Consider the following 20,935-nt stretch of genomic DNA (forward strand, 5'->3'; position numbering starts at 1 on the left):
TTGGGTAATGAACTCATGTTATTGCATGAGTGTTACCTGCAGCTAAGAGTCATTCCTAACTCAGAGGTGAGGTCTTGTTGAGCATGTGGATGATGTAAGTCATTGTATACCCCCTTTCCTGTTGTTGGTCTTTGAATTTGATGGAAAGACTTTGTTGAGTTGAAGAAGTGGGGAAGCTTTGTTTCTTGGGTCTTGGTTTTGGACTAAGTCCTAAGGAAAGACAAGCACACAGCACGGCCTTTCCTCAGCATATCCATTAATAGGTCTCTCTCCTCTATTCAGCTGCCTGCTTTCCCCTGACAGGTAAAGTGAAAAATTCATAATATAGATGAGACTTGACTGAAATTGGCCAGATGGTTCAAGTGTTATGCAGGGAAGAACAAGCATGAGAAGGGAGGATGGGGGTTTCTGTTGCTTTACATATTCTCTCATACAGCCAGGAAGTGTGTGGCAGTGTTACTCTCGTTCCCTTGGGAAACCAGACTAAAAATAATGGCAAATAGGAAATAAAACCAATTCTGTTACTAGGTAGTGTGTTATAAGGGAAAAGCGTTATCCACATATCTGGATTACCAGGGTGTTTGAAGCTGTGATAACCCAGTTGTTAGGAACCATCATTTAGATGTGTTTTTTGTAACATAAATAGGACTTATTTGAAGTATGTTGAATTAGGAAACTCATGAATAAATATTTTGACATAATCAGAATTATATGGCTAGAAATTGACCTACTTTGCATGACAGATGCTTGAGAATCCCCCAGCTAATAGCATACTAACCTGACATAGCAATGCCCTATCTTATAATACGCTAAGCTGCATCCAGACATTAAATTATTAGATTGTTGGGGTTTTTTCATGGAGATTAGACACAGTTAATTTTGTTTGTAAACTAATAAGTTATAGGCAAGTTAGTGAGAAGGCATTGGGGTGCAGTCCAGAAGGATTTGTGTATCACTTGATCGATGTTTTCAGCGTGCTCTCGTGAAATACTGTTAGAGGTAGAAATAACCAGAAAAGCTTGATGGTACCAGTAACTAAATAACTAGAGTATTACACCAAGTGGACAGGTCTTACACTCCTCAGAAGAGAGTAATGATGTTTTAAAAGTCTGGCAATATTTTAATGGTATAAACAGAATCGGTATTTTCCTCCCTTGAGGCTGTTCTTTATGTCTGTGTTGATTTCAGGAGGCTGGTTTTTATCTTCATGTCCTTAAAGTTAATATGACAAGATTTTTGGACAAATAAAGTTAATGGAGAACTCTGCCCTTAGAATAGAAGTCTTTTCCTTTTAAGTTTATATGGGTTTTTCTTTGGAAATCATCTTCCTTTATTATTTTAAGACACACAAGTGATGAAACAGTTCAGGTGCACCTTGCACAGAGTATAATTTTCAGGCTTCATAAATTCTTGTTGTTTGGTTCTAGAAATAGCAGTGCTTTTATTCACGAAGCACCATTGCTTTTTATTTTTAACATGAGAAAGGTTTCAGTGAAGAAAACCCTCCTCTCTTCTATTTAATTCCAACAATGTAAAATAGCATCATATTCAGTTTCATTAGCTCCTTTATTCGCTCCCCAGTTTTCTCTGGTTTTGAAGAACCTCTGTAGAGGAAGTCAGCTTTGTTCACACTTTTTTTACCCAAGGTCTGCAGAGGAATATGATTTTGCTCTCTTATAATGGACTCTTGTTGCCAAGAAGGTAGTAACAAGACATGTATAATCTTGGCAAGTAATGTGTTCTTTTTCAAGCCTTTAGCAGGGACAGACTGAGGCGCCGCTCCTACCCTCTATCTTGATTTACTCCAGCTGCTTAAAACTTCCTAGAACTAGGTTAAACCGTCATTTTAGCACTGGTATTTCTTCCCGAAAGGATATGATTCAGTAATCCTTGCAGCTCTCAACTACTAGACACAGACTTGGGGGCTGTAAGCAGAGACACTTTCAGGTACATTTCGGGGCAGAACTCCTCATTTCAGGTAATGAAGGCATCATTTTTAAGTAAGTCATGTTTAGAGGGCACTTATTTGCAGTTGGGCAACTTGGGTTCTTTGGAATCGTCACCAAAGGGCAAGGGCATTGGTGATTATTTGGCTGGATTAGCTATAGTCGCCCTTTACAAGAGCTGCTCTCTGGCTTGCAGAGTGTTTGGAAGGAGGGTTGTTAGCGATTTCGTTCTGGTTGCTCTATACCTTCCTGCAGTTCTTTAGGTGAATAGCTCTGAAATACTGGACTGGTGTGCAGATGGCTCGGCAAATTTGTTACAATCTGTAAAATTTAGGAGCACTAAGGTAAAGCACTCTGCTTTGGTCTTTCAGCCTGTTTCACATACCAACTGGCTCTTTGGATTCAAACATTCTAACATAAAACATGGTCTAGTGTGAGGTGTCCCTGCCCACGGCAGGGGGCTTGGAACTAGATTATCTTACGGTCGTTTCCAACCCAAGCCATTCTGTGATTCTATGATTCTAGGTTAACTTCGGGGTTACTTGGGTCGTTGTGCCCTTACAGCTCAACCCATTTATACCCAATGTCTTGAAAAAGTGCTCCAGCTTTTCCCAGTTGCTTAATTTCCTTTCCTCATACTTGAAGTAATCTGATGAACTTAAGGTCCTTTCCAGCCCTAACTGTTCTATGATTCTATGATTCTGTGATGGGGTTTGTTGGAGGGGGATGTTGTATTTCATTACTTTTCTACTAATACTCTGTTTCATTCTGTTTCCTGGGTACCAGCCCAAACACTCCTTGATGCCTGATCAATGTAGTTCCAGAAACAGAAGAGTTACCCTGATGTGCAAGGGATGTGCAAGCCCCAATTTCTTACCTCTGGAATTCATTATGGCACAGGGGTGTTTCACTTCTTGTTAATGCTTTGCCCAAGGGTGATTGTTGGCAGTAGTCTTTTCAGTTTTGCCTCCTGCTGCCACTTTGACAATAGGAACGGCAGCAGGAGGCAAAAATGAAAGGACCAGATTGAAAGAAGCACTTTGCCACTGTTGTAATTTTGAAATTGATGGCGTTTTTTAGACCAAAGTCTCAGGAAAAAAGCTGCTTTCCTCTTTGCTTCCTATTGTTTCTCCAACAGAGAGAGACATTCTCTGATGTTGCAGAGGCAGTGGGAGGCCAAAATGAAAATAATTTCCTTCCTGAAACATTGGATAACAAAATGTGAACGATTTCAGCAGGGAAATAGTGGTTTGGGGGGGGGGGGTTTGTCGACTGCCATGTGGTGAATACTGGTATTTCCATTTGACCGTGGAAAATAAATAGCAGCTGCTTTTCTGATTGAATTAATGTGATTGTAGGATAATTTCTCCAAATCTATTTACTGTGCGTTTTTAACACGTCTTTTGGGGGGTTTTGCCTCTTCCTATGTGAGAATGAGATGGGTACATAACTCCCTTCTGAGGCTACATGCTTCCTCTAATGTCATGGCCCTGGCGCCAGCTTTTTTAAGCCAGAAACTTACGGGTCTGTACATTCCAGAACTGCATTTTTTACCAGCATCATCAAAATGACTAAGAAATCCAGATGTAATTGTCAGTGACACTAATTCCATAGGAAGGAAGGTGCAGGGTGGTTCTGAAGCTGTGCTATCACACTGGTGATGTACTTGCTGTCACAGCACATTACGTGAGGCAGCTTTTCTGGAGTCTTTGCTGAATGCTACTGGGCTTTAAATGTCATTGGAGTTAAGTGAAGTGGGAGGTGAGGTGGGGTTGAGCTTCAGAGGAGGCCAAGTGGGAGAGCTTTTATGCTTCATTTGATACTGATGTTCACCTTCTCTGCCCCATGGTTTGGTGTGACTTTATTTGCAGCAGTGAATCAGCAGGTGACCAGCAGGTCGAAGGAGGTGATCCTGCCCCTCTACTCTGCTCTCATGAGACCTCACTTGGAGCATTGTGTGCAGTTCTGGTGTCCTCAACATAAAAAGGACATGGAACTGTTGGAACAAGTCCAGAGGAGGGCCACGAGGATGATCAGGGGACTGGAGCACCTCCCGTATGGAGACAGGCTGAGAAAGTTGGGGCTGTTCAGCCTGGAGAAGAGAAGGCTGCGTGGAGACCTCATAGCAGCCTTCCAGGATCTGAAGGGGGCCTACAAGGATGCTGGGGATGGACTCTTCATCAGGGACTGTAGTGACAGGACAAGGGGTAACGGGTTCAAACTGAAACAGGGGAAGTTTAGATTGGATCTAAGGAAGAAATTCTTTACTGTGAGGGTGGTGAGGCACTGGAATGGGTTGCCTAGGGAGGTTGTGAATGCTCCATCCTTGGCAGTGTTCAAGGCCAGGTTGGATGAGGCCTTGGGTGCCATGGTTTAGTGTGGGGTGTCCCTGCCCATGGCAGGGGGGTTGGAACTGGATGATCTTAAGGTCCTTTCCAACCCTGACTCTTCTACGATTCTACGAAATCATACAAGGAACAGAAACACAACCACCAGACTCTGCAGATGTTTACAGCCTCTTGTGATCTACTGCACCATTTTCTAACTGTTCTAATGAGTACTGGCATGAGTCTTCAACAAAATCAAGTTCTACATCGACAAAGAGGAGAGAGGTTGCCCCGGCACATAGCAGTGATTTCATTCAGTGTGGTGCACTGCATGCTCACAGCATGGATGCAGGAGACCACAGTATTGACAGGGAGGGTAAAGTATAAATCAATGAGTGGCATTGTCCTGTTTTAGCTGTAATGAGTTATTGCGCTTTTCTTTGAGGACTTTAGTGTCTGTCATGAGTTGTCTTAGATGGAAAGATTGTTCTTGAACATGTGAGAAATTTGGGAATGTTAATCAGCAGAGCATAACCTTTTCTTAACTTGCTCTTTTTATAGTCCCGGAGAATTAACCTTTCTCTTAAGACAGCTCAAGAATTTGGCGTTTGTATGAAGTGAACTGATTCTCCACCCTTTTTCTTTCTTGATGCATAACGAAAACTAAACTCTTTGACAGACTCATCAACAGAATGTATTTGTAGGCTTTGAAGTGTAAGTGGTGTATTTGTGTGTCTCAACATGACTTTGAGGTGCCACACGTAAGCGCACGCATGTCTGTGTCCTGGATTAGGTGAAGCCTAACTAAAATTGTTCTTGAAAACTGCATACTTGAAGCCAGGTACAGGTAGACACGTAAAAGCAGCTTGATATTTCTTTTCCTAAGTTCTGAGCACTTTTAGTTCTTGTAGGATTAAAGAGAGTCAGGGGAATTCAGCAACTGCAGATCTTGTTGTGTGTTCACATAGGAAATAATTACTTAGATGTTCATCTTTAAATTATCAGTTTTCCTAGTGTTGCCTAAGTTTTCAGCTGCTTTATGGTGCTTCTCAGTGCTGTAATGGAGCTTGGAAGGAAAGGCAGTTCTGATTTGCTTTCTTCTTCTCCAGCAAGTTTTGGTTGGGAAATGATATATTCTGGGCTAATTTAGCAGCACCATTTGAACTGACCTCTTCTTGCTGCTTTGGAAGCCGTTTATAGAGGTGCTTGGCAGTGGATGGTGTCTACTGGCTAACCTATTAGGGCTGTTTTGCTTGGTCATGTTAGTGCAGCTGTAACAGGTCCTTTGGTTTTCAAGGTGCCTGGGCTTTTACCATGCTCCATCCAAATGCAGTGCACATAAAGATCACCGTAAAATCAATTGCCTTTTCTTACTTGATTTTGTCTCAGAAGCAACCAGTTTCATACTCACATATAGGCAAGTGGATAAGGAATGAACTCTTTGATGACCCTGTTTTCCCAGGGGCTTTATTTACTTGATATTTTGATGTCTGCTTGATTTAAACATTTACCCCAACATGAGGTGAACAGAGTTTGCTGAACTATCTTCTGTCTTTTAAAGAGTAGAATCCGCAGATGCCTGTGCTCTCCCTTCCTCTCTAGTTGTCCAGAAAACATCATTTTTAGTCTTTAACAGCAGAAAATGCACCACCAGGTTTTCCTTGTTTCACTTTTGGTTGTTCCCTGGGGTTCGCTGTACGAGGCCCAAAGCGAAGTTTTATTGTAGTGTCTTGTTTCAATTCAGATCAGTGTAGAATTTGGGATTTTAGCCGCTTCTGCATCCAGCTTGTAAAAAAGGCACATTACAAAATGGCTTTTGAAGATCTATGAAGACTTGTATGGTACAGAGGCTGAAAGGAAGCTTAATTACATTCAGCTTTTGGTCATTTTTGTGTCTGAGGATGTGCCCGTGTACTGTCATCTCAAAGACCATCTAAGAAAATAAAATTGATCAGTGAGCCTTCTGGCTAAAACTAAAATGAGTACTTTGTCATCTGCCCGTGGAGCGTGTGCTCAATCACTGCCATCTCCTGTGTGCTCCTCTGGACTCTCCATCACTGAGATTTGTCCAAAATTCTAATCAAACATTACTTTATACTGAGGCCTTCTCTGTAAATAATCGGATTCTTCTCTTGACATGCTCACACAGACTTCTTTGTGTTATAAAGAAAGAATTTCATCCAGTCCATGCAACTGTTTGCTTCGGAGACACTAAAACGTACATCTGGTTTTGTATTAGCTTGTGTAGAGTGCAAAGCGTTAAGATAAAAACTTGGCAACTGCTGTCACCTTGTAAATGACATCTTTGCTCATCAAGCTCCCATCAAAGGCAGCAAATAATATGGGAGCGTCTTATTTACTTACATAGGAAACTCGGTTCTAAGAGTGGGGATGTGTAGGTGTCTTTGAGTACAGTAATTCAGAGGCTAATAATGCCAGAAGCTATAAAATCTCTCAGTTGGAGGTTACGGTGAATAGCAGTGCTGAACAATTTGGAAGTACTGCTGAGATGATAGTCTGAATGATGATTGGGTTTTCCTGGAGAGCCCTTATCTGTGCTTAAAATTGTAGGTAATGTGTTTAAATTTAACCATAATAGAAGTTCATTGAGCCTTCGGAGTGGTTTCTGTGTCTCCTCTTTAAATGGTTTATCGTTTTCCTTAGGAATATTCTTGGTCTTTACATTGAAGAAAAATGCTTGTGTTGCTGTCAAAAGGAGCATTTTGTCAGCAGAAGGAGCAAGAGGACTGAAGGAACAGTGGGAAGGAGGGAGGTTCTCCCTCTAGTTCCTCATGCTAGGAGGCTTGCATGCTGCCTGACAGCACTCTTGGGCAAGGGCAGCTCATAGGATGACATAGGGTTCTTGGCAGGAGGAGGTTTAAAAGGTAGTTTACTGAGGTTTTATGTACTTGTTCCGTGGCAGTATCACTGTGTCAATACATTAGACCCCAATAGGGTTCACTTGTTGACAGCAAGCTATCTGTACTAGGTAAGCTAAAAGCATTCCAAACCGTCTTGCAGACTTTTTAAGAGTTTCCCTATCAGTTGATGAAAAAAGTTTGCATTCTAGTTGTACTCATATATTGCGACCAAGTTTTTGTATAGGGTCCTGTATAGGAAAGAGGTACTTATTCCCTGTAAAACTTTAGCATGCTTTTAAGGTTGTAATCCACCTCTGTAAGCAGATGGCGTTTTACGACACCAGTAGGTCTTTCAGTTGCTAGGAACTAGCCTTTGTCAACCAAGTAAAGTGTGAAATCCAAAGTACATCTTCATTTAAAATACAGCAGTGATTGCGAATGTACTCTGGTCACTTCAGCTGAATTATCGATCCTGAAATTAAACCTCTAAGTAACTCTCTTGTTAAAAAAAGGTAAAAATGGCTAATTGCAAAAAAACTTATTTGAGAACTATTGTTAGAGGAAGAGAATGCTAGTAATAACACCAGAAACTAAACTGCATGCACATACACTGCTAGATACTGCCAGGCCAGGTTGGATGGGCCTTGAGCAAACTGCTCTAGTGGAAGGTGTCCCTGCCCATGGCATGGGGGTTGGAACCAGATGAACTTAAGGTCTTTCCAACCCAAACCCAAGATCCAACCCTTTGTGTGATGGATACTTTCCATCCCTCTGTGTTGGACTTGCAGTTTTGTGGAGCCATTGAGAAAAACGTTCCATCAAGGAGAATAAGCCATTTGAGCTTTTCGTGATTCCTTCCCGAATCGCTGTTTACTTGCTGCTGTATGAAAGGTACATACAATTATGTGTGAATATTTTCTCTTTTACACCTGCTTATGTACTTTTTCTTTTTCCTTAAGGAAATCTGTAGTTGATTAAAATGACTGTGAATTTCCTTCAGATAATTGATACCAAATGAAGCTGCGCACCATGTGTGTACGCATATGTGCAAATACATAAAATTAAGGATGCATGTATCTGTGGGCATAGGGGTGGATAAATGCACAGCTAATGGGAAATATCTTCCACTTAGCAATAAATTTAGCAATCTTCAGTGTGTGCAGCATCTTAGAGGTCATTGTGCACCGCAATGTGTGTGCTATAAAAATGCTAATTGTCCCCATGAAGACATGGGCTGTTTATAAGTGCCTTTGTGATTGTTTTTCAGCCCGGTGAGGTAGAAGAAGGTGTTATTTCAGGTTTATAATTTGAGTGTGTGATGGATACAACTTTGACAGTTTATTAGTTAGGAAAGGAACAAAACCCACAGTGATGTGTTGTTCTTCAGTGAATTGATTGCCCAGAGCATGTTATTGACTTTGGTGATAATATCATTATATATTTTACAGTCATAAAATCAAGGAATTCAGATTATGCCCTGAGGGCTTCCCACTTTTAAATAAAGGATATAGCCATTTCCAGGGCTACTGGTTTAGATTAGCTTCTATGAAGAATGCTTAGTGTGTTATAAGGACATACAGTAAAAGCAACAGTGTGCTTATTGCTGTGGTGCTTTGGTTTGTTTTCTTTTCCTATTTATGAAATACGCTCACTTAACAGATCCCCTGGGAGAAGGAACAGCATTTGCTCTACATGTTGTCATGTTAATACAACATTAGCTTGGTGGCCTCTTGGGCTAAAAGCCAAAATCAAGTGTAAGCCTTGACTAGTACCAAGAGTGAGGATAAGTCTTGTTGAAATGCTTGCCAAAATACCCAGTGCCTAGGAAGAAAACCTTGTGTTGAGCTGCAGTCTGCAAAACTAAGAGCATTGTGTAGAACCAGATAACTTAATGCAAGCACAGTGCTCCCTCTTGATGTCAGAGATAAATGGCAGCCAGGGTGCTGCTGTGATGGTGATACCCTGGGAGCAACTCCCTAAGCAGCTGCAGTGACTCCTGCTGCTGGGTAAGGCCTGGGAGCATCCACCTCCAGCAGCAACTGGAGCTGCTCTGGCCTGGATCTTCCACAGTAGGTTATGTTCCTCTTGGACTGTTTACTTGTCACATCTTGGGATTGAAAGTACTTGAAATACTTGGGGTGAATACTTGGGGATTTGTTTCCAGGTCTGTTTCTAGCTTGCTTGAGGGAATCTTTGTCAAAGTAAGCTATGTTGTGTTAAATAAAGATTATTAACTTGAGCTAAAAACCTTGTTTATGACTTCTACTGTAGCTGTAGCATGATGGATAACCTTAAGGCTGATTACGATAAGCCTGTCTGTCTGCTTTAGATGCAAGCTCAGAAGCACATGGCATCACCCAGCTCTGGGGATTTATTGTTCTCTTAAAAGACTGTGGAAGTCCAAGTGCAGTGTCAGAACTTGGCAGCAAAGGTCACGCTTTCCTACTCATGCAGGAGCAGTGGGTCCAGCTGGAACACATACGGCTTAAAGGCGAACAATTACATCTACAGAATACACTTCCGTGTATAGTTTAAGGGCCTCTGAGGGTTATAAATCTACGTGCTGCAAACAAAACATTTCTTTGCCTGTGTCATGAGCAACACATCTTCTAATTAAAAGTGATCACCTTTGTAAACTGGATTTGTGTGATGCTGTCCGTGGGGTTTTAACTTGTCCATTTTTCCCTCAGTTTGGGGCATGAGGGTCATACAGGGTTTCATTTTGTTGACAATCTTGTTCCGTTTTGGACTGCATTGAGTTTTGAACAAGTGCTTGGGATATTTCTTTGCTTATGAAAAGCAATTTCTGGAAGCATTTTAGCAAACCATCAGAGAAGACCCGTTGGTCTTGAAGCTAAAAATGGTTTAAACACAAAAAATGAGTTAAGGGTCATTTTAGAATGGTTCTCTGAAGAAGAACACTGGGCAGATCCCTATCTGTGCAGGGGATAGTGGGCAATTGGGATGGGCATCAGCTGCTCACCCAGCAGTGACTTTGACAACTGTGGCGTTCTCTAGTCAAGACAGCCTAAAATGAGATCTCAGGGAAAGCGTTATGGAAAGAAGTGGTTGTTGTTAAACCCATGCTTCTAATTTTGTTGTAGAGTATGGTCTAGTAATGATTTGAGACCTCAAGCTTCCATTTCCATAAAATCGTCTTAGTTGGTTTGTAATGTCCCCCTTCCTCCCTTTGAGATGTTATTTGTTGTGTGAGGAAGGCAAGCTCAGAACGAAAGCCCCAAGATGTGGCTTATTCAAATAAAACTGAGCTCTGGCAGTGAGTGCCGCCCCACGTCCAGGATAATCCTCCTTCCCATAGGGTGGGACTGAGCAAGTGTAGTGGCAGGGGGTGGCTGGAGAGCTGGGTCGCCACCGACAAGGCAGGAGCTGCAAAGAAGAAGAGATTGACTCCTCTTATTATATGGAAGGAAAGAGGCAGAACTTTCCTGGCTGAGTTTCTGGCACAGGGACAGCTTTTAGGTTTAGTGTTATCATTCACCCTCCTCTGAAGCTTAAGAATTACAGCCTCATAATTCAGACATCTCTTATTTATGCAGTTTCAAACTCAGAAAGAACCTTGTTCAAGAACTGCCATTAAAACTAAAACTTTCTTGTTTCAATGATGAGATGTTTATGAGAGTCTGGACTTGGAAGTGCCCAGTGTACAAATGAAGTATCACCCCGCATAAATCGCCCATCTCAGAGTGCTGTAAAGTCAATCATAGTGGCAGTGTTTGTCATTGGGTACTTTTCCAAGCAGGTAGAAAGTTGATCAGTGCTGAATACAGCACCAAAATTTGGTATGATCAGAGGGGAATCTGGATACATGCTGAGAAATGGTGACTCTTGCAGGTGGCTGATTTATAATATAGGGCAGCGTGTGTGCGTGCATCCTCTGCTTTTTCATAGGGCATATGCTTTAGGGTTTTACGGATGAATTTGTAGTCTCTAATAATGTGCAGTTTCCACTGCAGTTTAAAATATCTACATCATTTTCATGTTGATGATTTTCCTATCCCAAAAGCACTTCATCTTACTTAATCTGGGTCATAATTGACATGGGACTTGTGCGTTAGGAAACACAGCCATAAGTTGTGTTTGAATGGGCTATTAATGTCAGGGATTTAGTTACTGTGCAGCAAAATAGATCAGAGGTTGGAATAAGTATAAATATTCAAGTAACTGATGAATGCAAGGTCGCTGTCATGTCTTGGACCCAGGAAGCGCTCCTGAACGCTTACATGCTTATGCTATTAGCTAACAGCCGCCTGTGGCTGTAACAGAGACGTAAGGTTGAACATTGTTGTCAAGAAAGCTGTTGGAATTGGATTTTATTTACTACAAATCAATAGGGTATCTTTGCATGCATATAAGACATATGGAAAAGTCCACTGTTATTGTTCTACTTTATTATGTCTCCAGATGTTTCCTCCTGCCCCACTCTGAAGGCTGAAAGTGGAAATAGGGTTTTCATTGGATTAGTAGATGGTGCCAGCATCTGCCTTGGTATTGCCCTGGGAAGTGATATTAGCACTACTTCAAGTTCCTGATTTATCATCTGTGTCTCATTAGGTTTTGGGGGTTTTTAATAAAACACCGTGTAAGAGCATAAAGTTTCAATCCCGTTTCATTATTTTAAGGGAGCAGGAGTGAAAACAAATCAAGGAGACAGTTGGGTGGCTGCTGAACTATCACAGCAACACTTACCAGTTCCCTTCTTTTTAGGGGGCTATAAATGAAGCATTAAAGCATAGCTTTGAGCTGACATTTTTCATTGAAATAAATAGTACTTGTATGCTCAAACACACTCAAAGATCTCAATATGCTTAAAATAGCTCTATTCTTCAGCGTGCACTTAGTCCATCATCAGTTCACAGCATATGCTGTACTTGGGGGGAAGTAGAACCAAATGAGTATCTTCATTTGGAAGTACTCTTCGTTGGTCATATACACTTCTAGTTTTTCTCACCATAGTGTTAAAAATCACAGTTCCATAGTTTTGAACCCAGTTTATTCATCCGCTTGATGTGTGTGTAATACCAGCAAAGTTGACCCAAGTGCTGGGTGATGAAAAAGGCGCTTTTAATAGAAATAGAAACCAGGATGGCTTTTTCCCCCCTAAAGCTTCTGTACTTCTGCTTGGCAAAACCAGCTCCTTAGTTCTTTGTGCCTTGGATGTTGGTTGGTTGGTTACTTGTTGGCTTGCAATAATGTACGGTTCATTGCTGGGTTTTTTTGAGGTCCTAGCAGGAAATTCCACAAAATGTATCTTTAATCAATTCTAGGAAGACCGATTCCCTAACTAACATATTTCTTCCATCTAAGACACAGTATGAGCTTTTCAACAGGTACTCAGGGGGGAAAATGGCTTCCTGGCAAAAATGTCCTGTTCATGGGTTGCTGTGGTGTTATCATTGTGTGGTTCAGGCTAGCCTGACCGTTGTAATTTATCTACATTGGTGTCATGGTTTAACTCCAGCCAGCAGCTAAGCACCACACAGCTGCTCACTCTCTCCTCCTCCAGCAGGATAGAAAACTCGTGGGTTAAGATAAGAACAGTTTAATAATGGAAATAAGTTAATAACAATCCTAAAACCATAGAATGGTTTGGGTTGAAAGGGACCTTAAAGCTCATCCAGTCCCAAGCCCCCGCCACAGGCAGGGACACCTTCCACTAGAGCAGCTTGCTCCAAGGCCTGCCCAACCTGGCCTTGAGCACTGCCAGGGATGGGGCAGCCACAGCTTCTCTGGGCACCCTGTGCCAGCGCCTCAGCACCCTCAGAGTGAAGAACTTCTTCCTAATGTCTAATCTAAATCTACCCTCTTTCAGGTTAAAACTATTCCCCTTTGCCCTATCTACTAAATATCCTTGTCCAAAGCCCCTCTCTGGGTTTTTTCCGTAGTCCCTTTAGGCACTGGAGCTGCTCTAAGGTCTCCCCTTCAGGAGCCTTCTCTTCTCCAGGCTGCCCCAGCCCAGCTCTCTCAGCCTGGCTCCAGAGCAGAGCTGCTCCAGCCCTCACAGCATCTCCATGGCCTCCTCTGGACTTGCTCCAACAGCTCCACATCCCTCTTATGCTGTTGCCCCAGAGCTGGATGTGGGACTGCGGAGGGGGAGTCTCCCCAGAGCAGAATAGAGAGGAGAATCCCTTCCCTCGACCTGCTGGTCACATTTCTTCTGATGCAGCTTCTTTTGATTATTGTAATAATGCAGCACACTCATGATAATGATGATGATAATAATGTAACAATTGTAATTAAAAGGACAATAACAACAAAACAAGAGATAAAAATAAAAACCAAGAACGAGTGATGTAAATGAAGAACAACTGCTCACCACCAACTAATGCCCAGGCACTCCCCAAGCAATGGCCACTGACCAACTTTTCCTGTGGTTTATATGCTGAGCATGAGATCATATGGAATGGAATATACCTGGGGCCAGTTGGGGACAGCTGTCCCAGTTTTGTCCCATCCCAGCTTCTTGTGCCCCTCCAGCCTACGCATTAATGGGAGGTGTGAATAGCAGAAAAGACCTTGACTCTGTATGAGTACTGCTCAGCAACAGCTAAAACATTCATGTGTTACCAGTGCCATTACCAGCACAGATCCAAAATACAGCCCTTTACCCGCTACCATGAAGAAAATTAGCCCTATTCGAGACAAAATCTGCATAAATGGCCTTATCATTACAATGCTATCTGTTACCCCCCTATTGCTTATTTATTAAGAAACATCTTGTGCCTTCTTTTAAGCTTCTCATGATGAGGTGAGCCTGTGCGAGCTGACTTTGCTAGTTATGTTGTTCCTGTGTATGTCTATAAGCAGAAAGAGTAAAACAAGAAGACAGTATTACTGTTGAGAACAGCAGTATTCTATAGGCAAATAATATCATTTGGTTTGCCATCGCTCAAACATTAATAGTGTAAATATTGCTGATACTGTTAGATAAGTTGGTATACAAAGAAATAGCATGTTTCTATTAGTCCCGTCTGCAAAATGAAGAATCCTCAAGTGGATTGGGATTAAAAGAACCCACCCAGATCAGAAGTTTTCAGATCCATGAGGTCTGATTCAGGCTTATCTCTGCTTTCTGTAAACCTAATTTGTGTGCAAATTTCGTGCAGGAGATTTTGTATGGCACCAATTCCACTGTGAATTCATTTGAGGTAGTAAGGCCAAGGGGTTGCATTGAGCTAATTCTCTTCTAATTTCATTGAAATGTTTGCATGTTTAGGTGTTGAGGTAGGAGCTAAATCTAATTTGCCACTTAATTGTGAGTATTTATTCGTTTGTTTTCCTTTGCACTCAAGTAAATTTCCTTGTTTCCCTCATGTCTTTTCAGGTCAGGATCGCAGCGAAGCCACTTTAATAAAGAGGTTTAAAGGTGACGGTGTTCGATACAAAGCAAAACTGATTGGGATAGATGAGGTTTCTGCCGCACGAGGAGACAAGTTATGCCAAGACTCCATGATGAAGCTCAAGGTGCAGTGAAACATTTAATGTTATGGGGTTAAGGAGAACAAGTTTCAGCTTGAACTTTTACTCATTCTCCTTTCATGACACCGGGTCTCTGGTTAATTATGTATTGAAATCAACCAATTGTACGTGCATTCCTGGCTGGTGTTGCTTATCCCAGTTTGATTTTAATACATTATCTCTGAGTTCAGTAGTTCTTCATAATTGACACCACTGCAATTTGTCCACAAATTATGAACAACACATCTGTAAATTGAATACTTTTATTATGCAGAAGGGGAGGTTAACCACTATGAAGGAAAATGGTGTATCAAAACATTTTATATGACAGTGCTAATCGACTACAGCCCTGCTTTGACCAGTATCTCCTGCTGGAACAGGCAGGAAGGGGTGAATATGGGGTGTAGGTAGCCAGGTATAGAGGGGAACTGATGTCCTCACTGAAAGGAGAATGGCTCGCATCTGTAATGACAGGGTTGTTGGGTTACAAAATCTGGAGCAGTGCACTGAGAGCATGGAGCATGAGAAGATAAAGAGGAGTCCCCAGAGTCTGGGGAAGAAACAGAGCAGTGACAAAGGCAGATTTTGAGCAGATTGCGAACGCGGAGAGTAGACAAGAGCCTGAAAGTGCTAGTGATGTAGGAGGGTGGCCTTTCTGGAGCCTGACAGACATCTCTCTCTGAGCCTTTTCTTACAACCCTCAAAAAACATAAGAGCTCTCCATACGAAGCATCCTTTACATTGTTCTGGGACATGTGGAAGAGCTGGGGTCACTGAGAAGGAAGGATAGGTTATGTTTTCCTTGAGTGCAGTGTTGGTTTCCCGTCTGCATTGCAGGGTTACAAGCTAGGTCTAGGAGTAAACCCTCTGCCTTTTTCTTCCTTCCAGTTCTCTCCCCAGCCCTCTGGCAGGAGAGCTGATGGATTTTCCATTGCTGATCTTTTCAGGAGGAGAAATCACTAAATGATATCTTTTACACTCCCAACCAGCAGGGTTCCAGTCCCAAGGAACTGGGAGGAATGAATTATTCATGAAGAAACAGCAAAGGGTGACATACATCTTATGGTTCAACAATCTAAAAGCAAGATCTGGTGGATAATTTCCAAATCAGTTACAAACATTTTATGGCAAGCAGGAGCTAATCTATGCTAAAAGGTGCACTGTTGGTGTGTCACATCTGCCACAATATTCCTATCTGTTAATTGTATACTGGCGATTTCTCATCATTTCATAGTTCCTAGAAGCAATCTGGGAGGGTTGTCACTGTTCTGCACAAGCCTTTTTGTCTCTCTCCTCCAGGGATTACCGTTTCCACATCTCCCAGCTGCCTGATACCTGTCTGCACAGCAGCACGACTGATCTAACCAGCATTGGGAGATGACTAAAACTATTAAGGGAGGGGAGCATTAGGAATTCATGTTTGTATATAAGGCAGCATAGCGTGAAGTTATGGGCTCTGGAAACATAGGGGTTTAAGCCAGCCATAAAGTTTTGGGGTGACTTTTGATAAGTGACTGAATTTTTTTCTCTGGAATTTTCATGGCTGTGTAATTGTAAACTCAACATAAAAGACATGTTGAAATTGCAGAGTATCAGATAAAGACTAATTATCTTCGTTTATTTACTAATGCAATTAATTACTTTTCATCTTAGGATAGTATTACTGGGCAGGGCAGGCTCTTGAGAAGGTGGAAACAAGTTACTATTATATGGGAGAATAATGCATGAGAAGCATATCAACTTACAGAGTAAAAGCCTGAGATCATGAACACTACTAACCCTCAATACCAGTTTTTTTACAGTAGAGATGTAGTTTGATTTGGGGAATAATATTTTTCTTCTATAAACAGCTCAATTTGCTTATTCCAGATGAACGTGCCCATGAAAGCAAGCTAAAGTTGTTGGCATTTTTTACTTCCACTGCTTGTTGGTTTGTGTTCTTTAAGAGAAGAAAGAAAACAAAAGAGCTTGTAGCTGGGAAGAGTGTGCTAGAAATGCCCTTCAGCTTCCTTCCATGAAAACAAATGTCATGGAGGGTTAGCTAGTGCAAGGGTTGGAAGCGGGAGCACATGAAATGCTCGCTGGGTAGCATTAGGAGATGTGGTACCTTGAAAAAAGAGAGTAAGCCAGAAGTAAGAGAAGGGAACTGTTCCTGGAAAGCCCTGAAGGTTTCCTAGGGAAGTGGTGAATCATTCACAAGCAAATCTTTGTGCTGTGCTGTGGCATTGGGAAGAGTAATGAAACCAACCAAACTGTTCTTTGTTTCAATAGGGAATTGTTGCTGCGGCTCGCTCGAAAGGAGAACATAAACAAAAAATCTTCTTAACAGTCTCCTTTGGGGGAATCAAAATCTTCGATGAGAAGACAGGGGTAAGTACAAGAACCCGGTGATGGAACAGCACTGAATCTTTTCCAGGATGTTTCTTTGAAAGCATTTCCTTGCTGGGCAGTAATATCTCACCAGTGTAAAGCACACCTGAAGCATCTGAGCAGCTTTATAAAGGGTTATCATATATCACAGTGAGCTTTCAGATGGCCGAGGTGTAAAGTGTAGCGTGGGGGCACGGTTTATTGTAAAGCCTTGTTCTGGATATTTCTGCAGAACCACTTGAGTATACAAAGGATGCTCCTTAGGTGCATAAACACTCCCAGGTCTGAGTCCAGAAAGTGGCAAGAGGGGGTTTATTTTCCTTCTGCCAGATAAATAATTGCTTCTTGGAAATACCAGCCCACTGTTTGTAGGGGACTTCAGCAGTCCATGGTACAGACTGGCATCAGTGCCCGTATGGGTTTTCTTACCCAGCCTGGGCCCAACCGCACCCATCCTCTGGGTGCTGCTTAAACCTCCTTGGTAATACAGGTCAAGTGATTTTTGAGAATCTAATGACAAGAGATTAGGATTAGAGGCTAGAATTGCCTCGGATTGGGCTCCTTGTGTCATGAGAAGTGAGAGCAAGAGAACAAGTTGAAATAGGGAGCTGCAGACAACTGCAGGAGAGTGAAGCTTGTTTTCCCCACTGATGTCTGAGGCAGAGAGAGAAAGGAAGGGCAATGGGAACTGTGGGGCTCCTGGGAGCAGCACACGTTTAGCTGGGATTGACCTGAAGATGTCCCAGGGGAATCATGTATTTCAGGTCTGTAATTCTGCATGAATGCAGTTGTAGTCAACATAATGCAATATACTCTTATGAACAGCAACGGCAGTCTCCTGGGAGGTACTCGGTGACCATAAGAATCAGTGCTTTTGTCTTGTCAGTGGTAGAAAAAGTATATATTGCATGGAATTGGAGGTAAAAAATAGTGGAAAGTTTGAGGTGGTTGGTTGAGGGTGCCAAGCAGCAACTCATCCAGTAGCATCTGGTCGAGGAAGTTGCAGGAGGCATTTATGCCTTATGCAGCTTTTGCCACGGCAATAGCATGTTTGCTTTTTTAAATTGCTCTGAAAGGAGAAACCTAAGCAAAATATTATACTACTTAGATCTAAAGCAACAACACACAAACTGCTTTAATCCTAATTAAGAAGATCTTTACAGCAGTTTAAGCTCTGCCTTGAATTTTAAAAAGCTCTTGATTTAATCTTTTGAAAGAATAACTGTTTAAGATGATGTCAGAAATAAGACCCTACTGATGGTAGATGAAATTATCTTTGCCAGTTAATTTATATTATTAGAAAATCAATGTCATTGAGCTCACTGATACATAATACGAGTACTTAGTAATGAAAAGCTCATTTGGAATGTGTTGTGTACAGCATGTGTAAAGTGTTCATGCAAAAGCAGTGTTTAAGAGAGCATTGCTGAGGTTACAGCCTGTGCTCAGAAATGTCAGATTGCACTGAGGCCACAGTTGCTTTCCTAAGACTAAAGCCTTTTCTTGGACAAATAAAAAAGAAGAAAAACTAACCCTTTTGTGCTTGTCTCTCACTGTTTCACAAACATTAGTTGTCTTTTCCATGAAATAAAGAGGGAAAAGTGTATGTGTTTTAGCAACAAGAGTGTAATTTAGCCAAATTGCCTTTCCTGCAGCATCCTGCACACAGTCCTATCTTCAACTGGTGAGGTGAGAACATGAGAACAAGTCTTTTTCATTTCATAACTTTGACACTTTATACTCTAAATCTGACATGACTATATCATCCTTATAGTAGCTCTGTCATTCACTCACTGAGGCTTAGATTGAAACCTTTAAATCCACCTTTCAGATGCCTGCTCCTGAGCTGCCAGAGTGATGGACAGGAATATTGAGTTGTCCTTCTTGAGAACGAACTGTGACAGAGGGATGCGGGGATCTTTCAACATCAGGTTTTACACATTGTTTTGGAAGCAGGAGAATGGTGCTTTCCGTGCCAAGGTCTTGAAGCGCAGGGTGCATGAATTCTTCTGCCGGTTCTTCACAACCACCATCCCTTCAGCTTTTTCCCTCAGCTTGGGTCTCTCCATGTCCCAGAGTATCACATCCTGGTCCTATTCTCCTCATAGTCTGTCATCCAGTCTCTCTCTGCTTTGCTAACCTACAGTTGTCATCTCATTCCCGTTCTTGATGGTAGTCATGTACAGTCTTAACATACGCAATACAGTGGTTAACATCAGCAGTAGGTCATGGACAGACTCCAACAGTGTCTCTGGGCAACCTGAGCCCACAGGAGCGCTACTGGGGCAAGGTGTTTTCCGAAGCACAAGAGACAAATGTTTAGGGGTGATGCACTGTGTCGCAGCCATATGTCTTTGACTCATCCTGGTGTAAAGCTGGTAGATGACAGCTGTTGTAGCAGTAAATGATACTGCCTGTGTAGTCTCATATTGATGTCTATGTGGTTAAGTGACCTCCAAAGAAAGTTGCAATCCTGTTATAATGCGGAGCCTCCTATCCTCCTATAAGGCAAAATAAGCATGATGTAATTAGGTGATGTAAGATACTGATAATCCTATCCTGAAGAAGCAACAAGGAAAATCCCACAGGTTGGCAAACCTAGGGATATACAATTGCTTAGCCTGGCTTTTTGGATGGGAAGGAAGCAAAAGGGCTTGCAAAAAGGTTATGTTTTGCTCACACAGATTTTCTGATATCTGAGTTAAACTTGAGTGTTTATATAGTCTGAAGACTGATGTTCACGTTCATGCAACAGGGGGAAAAAAATATGCCCCTATTAGGGCCTGGATAATCTTGGATTTGCTTTCTCCTGTTACAGCTCTCCTTGCCCCCCACAGTGCTTTCTCCCTTAGTTGTGTTGCCATGGTTTTGGAATTCCCAAAAGGATATTTTAGGCCAGAGCAGTCATTTGCTGTTTACTTGGGAAGATTATTTATCTCTCTGGAGTGTCCTTTCTTAATTTTTATCACTGGCTATTGCAATCCTGTCTGCCACAATGTCAATCTGATGTGACAGAGAAAAAATGCTCAGGGTAAAAATGTAGGCTTCTGTATGTTTAGTATCTTAGGCTATTGTTGGATTTTAGTTTATCACAATAAAAACTCAATTTGTAGCTTGAAACTAGCAGATTTTTTAGAACTGGCAGTGTCATAACTGACTTCATAGAGATGATTTAGGGGAACTGCTCCGTAATTCATTGCAGATGAAAGGCTGTAGTTGGGTTACTACTGAAAACGATAAGGAAGTGTTTTCCCCTGGTATTTTATAGCTCCCTTTAATATGCTCCAGACCTAATATTCATCAAAAAATATTGATTTTAATAATGCTGTTATTCCAGCCGTCAGGAATTCTGCCCTTTGAGTACATTTGTCCATGAAGGAGATTGGATTGAAGGTGGAATATCATTTGGGAAGAATTTATCTCACCAAGAAAAATACAAGAAGGGTTTGCTGTGAGTTTGCTCTGTAGATGCAATGCGATTTAGTTCATATGTAGCCCTGCAATAGGAATAATAACTCCTCTCATATATTTCCTCATTCTATGCCATGGATCCATCTAAACAGATCCCTTCATGCCACTTTTCAAACACTTGTCAGTGTATTTAGAATGGGATGGAAGGGCCCTGCTTGGCACAATTCACCTTGCAAGTCTGTAGGTTGTGTATATTGTCCTATAGCCCCACTCAGTAGCCTGCTTGCATAGGCAGGACAACATCACCTCTTGAGAGTTAGAGTTGTTGAGCTGTTACGAGTCCAAAATTGTCTTTAATTTGACTAGCAGAATGTTTTCCTATTGTATGTCAAAAATTGTCATTGCACATAGGTTTCAACCCTATTTTTTCTTATAAATGTACCTTTTTTGTCTGCTCTCATGTGTTGGCCAGTCATCCCACTCGCTTTCTCCAAAATGTTTGTTTCACCTGAGGGAATTATTTTTAACTTTATTATTTTTAACT

The 20,935-nt window shown here is 41.8% G+C and overlaps 1 protein-coding gene across 4 annotated transcripts in view; it reads left to right on the forward strand.

The window, feature by feature from the left end:
• Positions 1–20,935, forward strand: part of DAB1 (DAB adaptor protein 1) — a gene marked incomplete at both ends in the record, with an annotated part of 120,148 nt that overhangs the window by 41,977 nt on the left and 57,236 nt on the right. For all 4 annotated transcript variants that reach the window (XM_080623586.1, XM_080623587.1, XM_080623588.1 and 1 more), the window contains 2 exons: positions 14,477–14,616; positions 16,882–16,980. In XM_080623586.1, coding sequence (XP_080479712.1) covers positions 14,477–14,616; positions 16,882–16,980 — 239 coding nt within the window. The remainder of the gene's footprint in view (positions 1–14,476; positions 14,617–16,881; positions 16,981–20,935) is intronic.

This window comes from Psittacula echo (genome assembly GCF_963264785.1).
Source record: "Psittacula echo genome assembly, chromosome: 7".
NCBI classification, from domain to species: Eukaryota; Metazoa; Chordata; class Aves; order Psittaciformes; family Psittacidae; genus Psittacula; species Psittacula echo.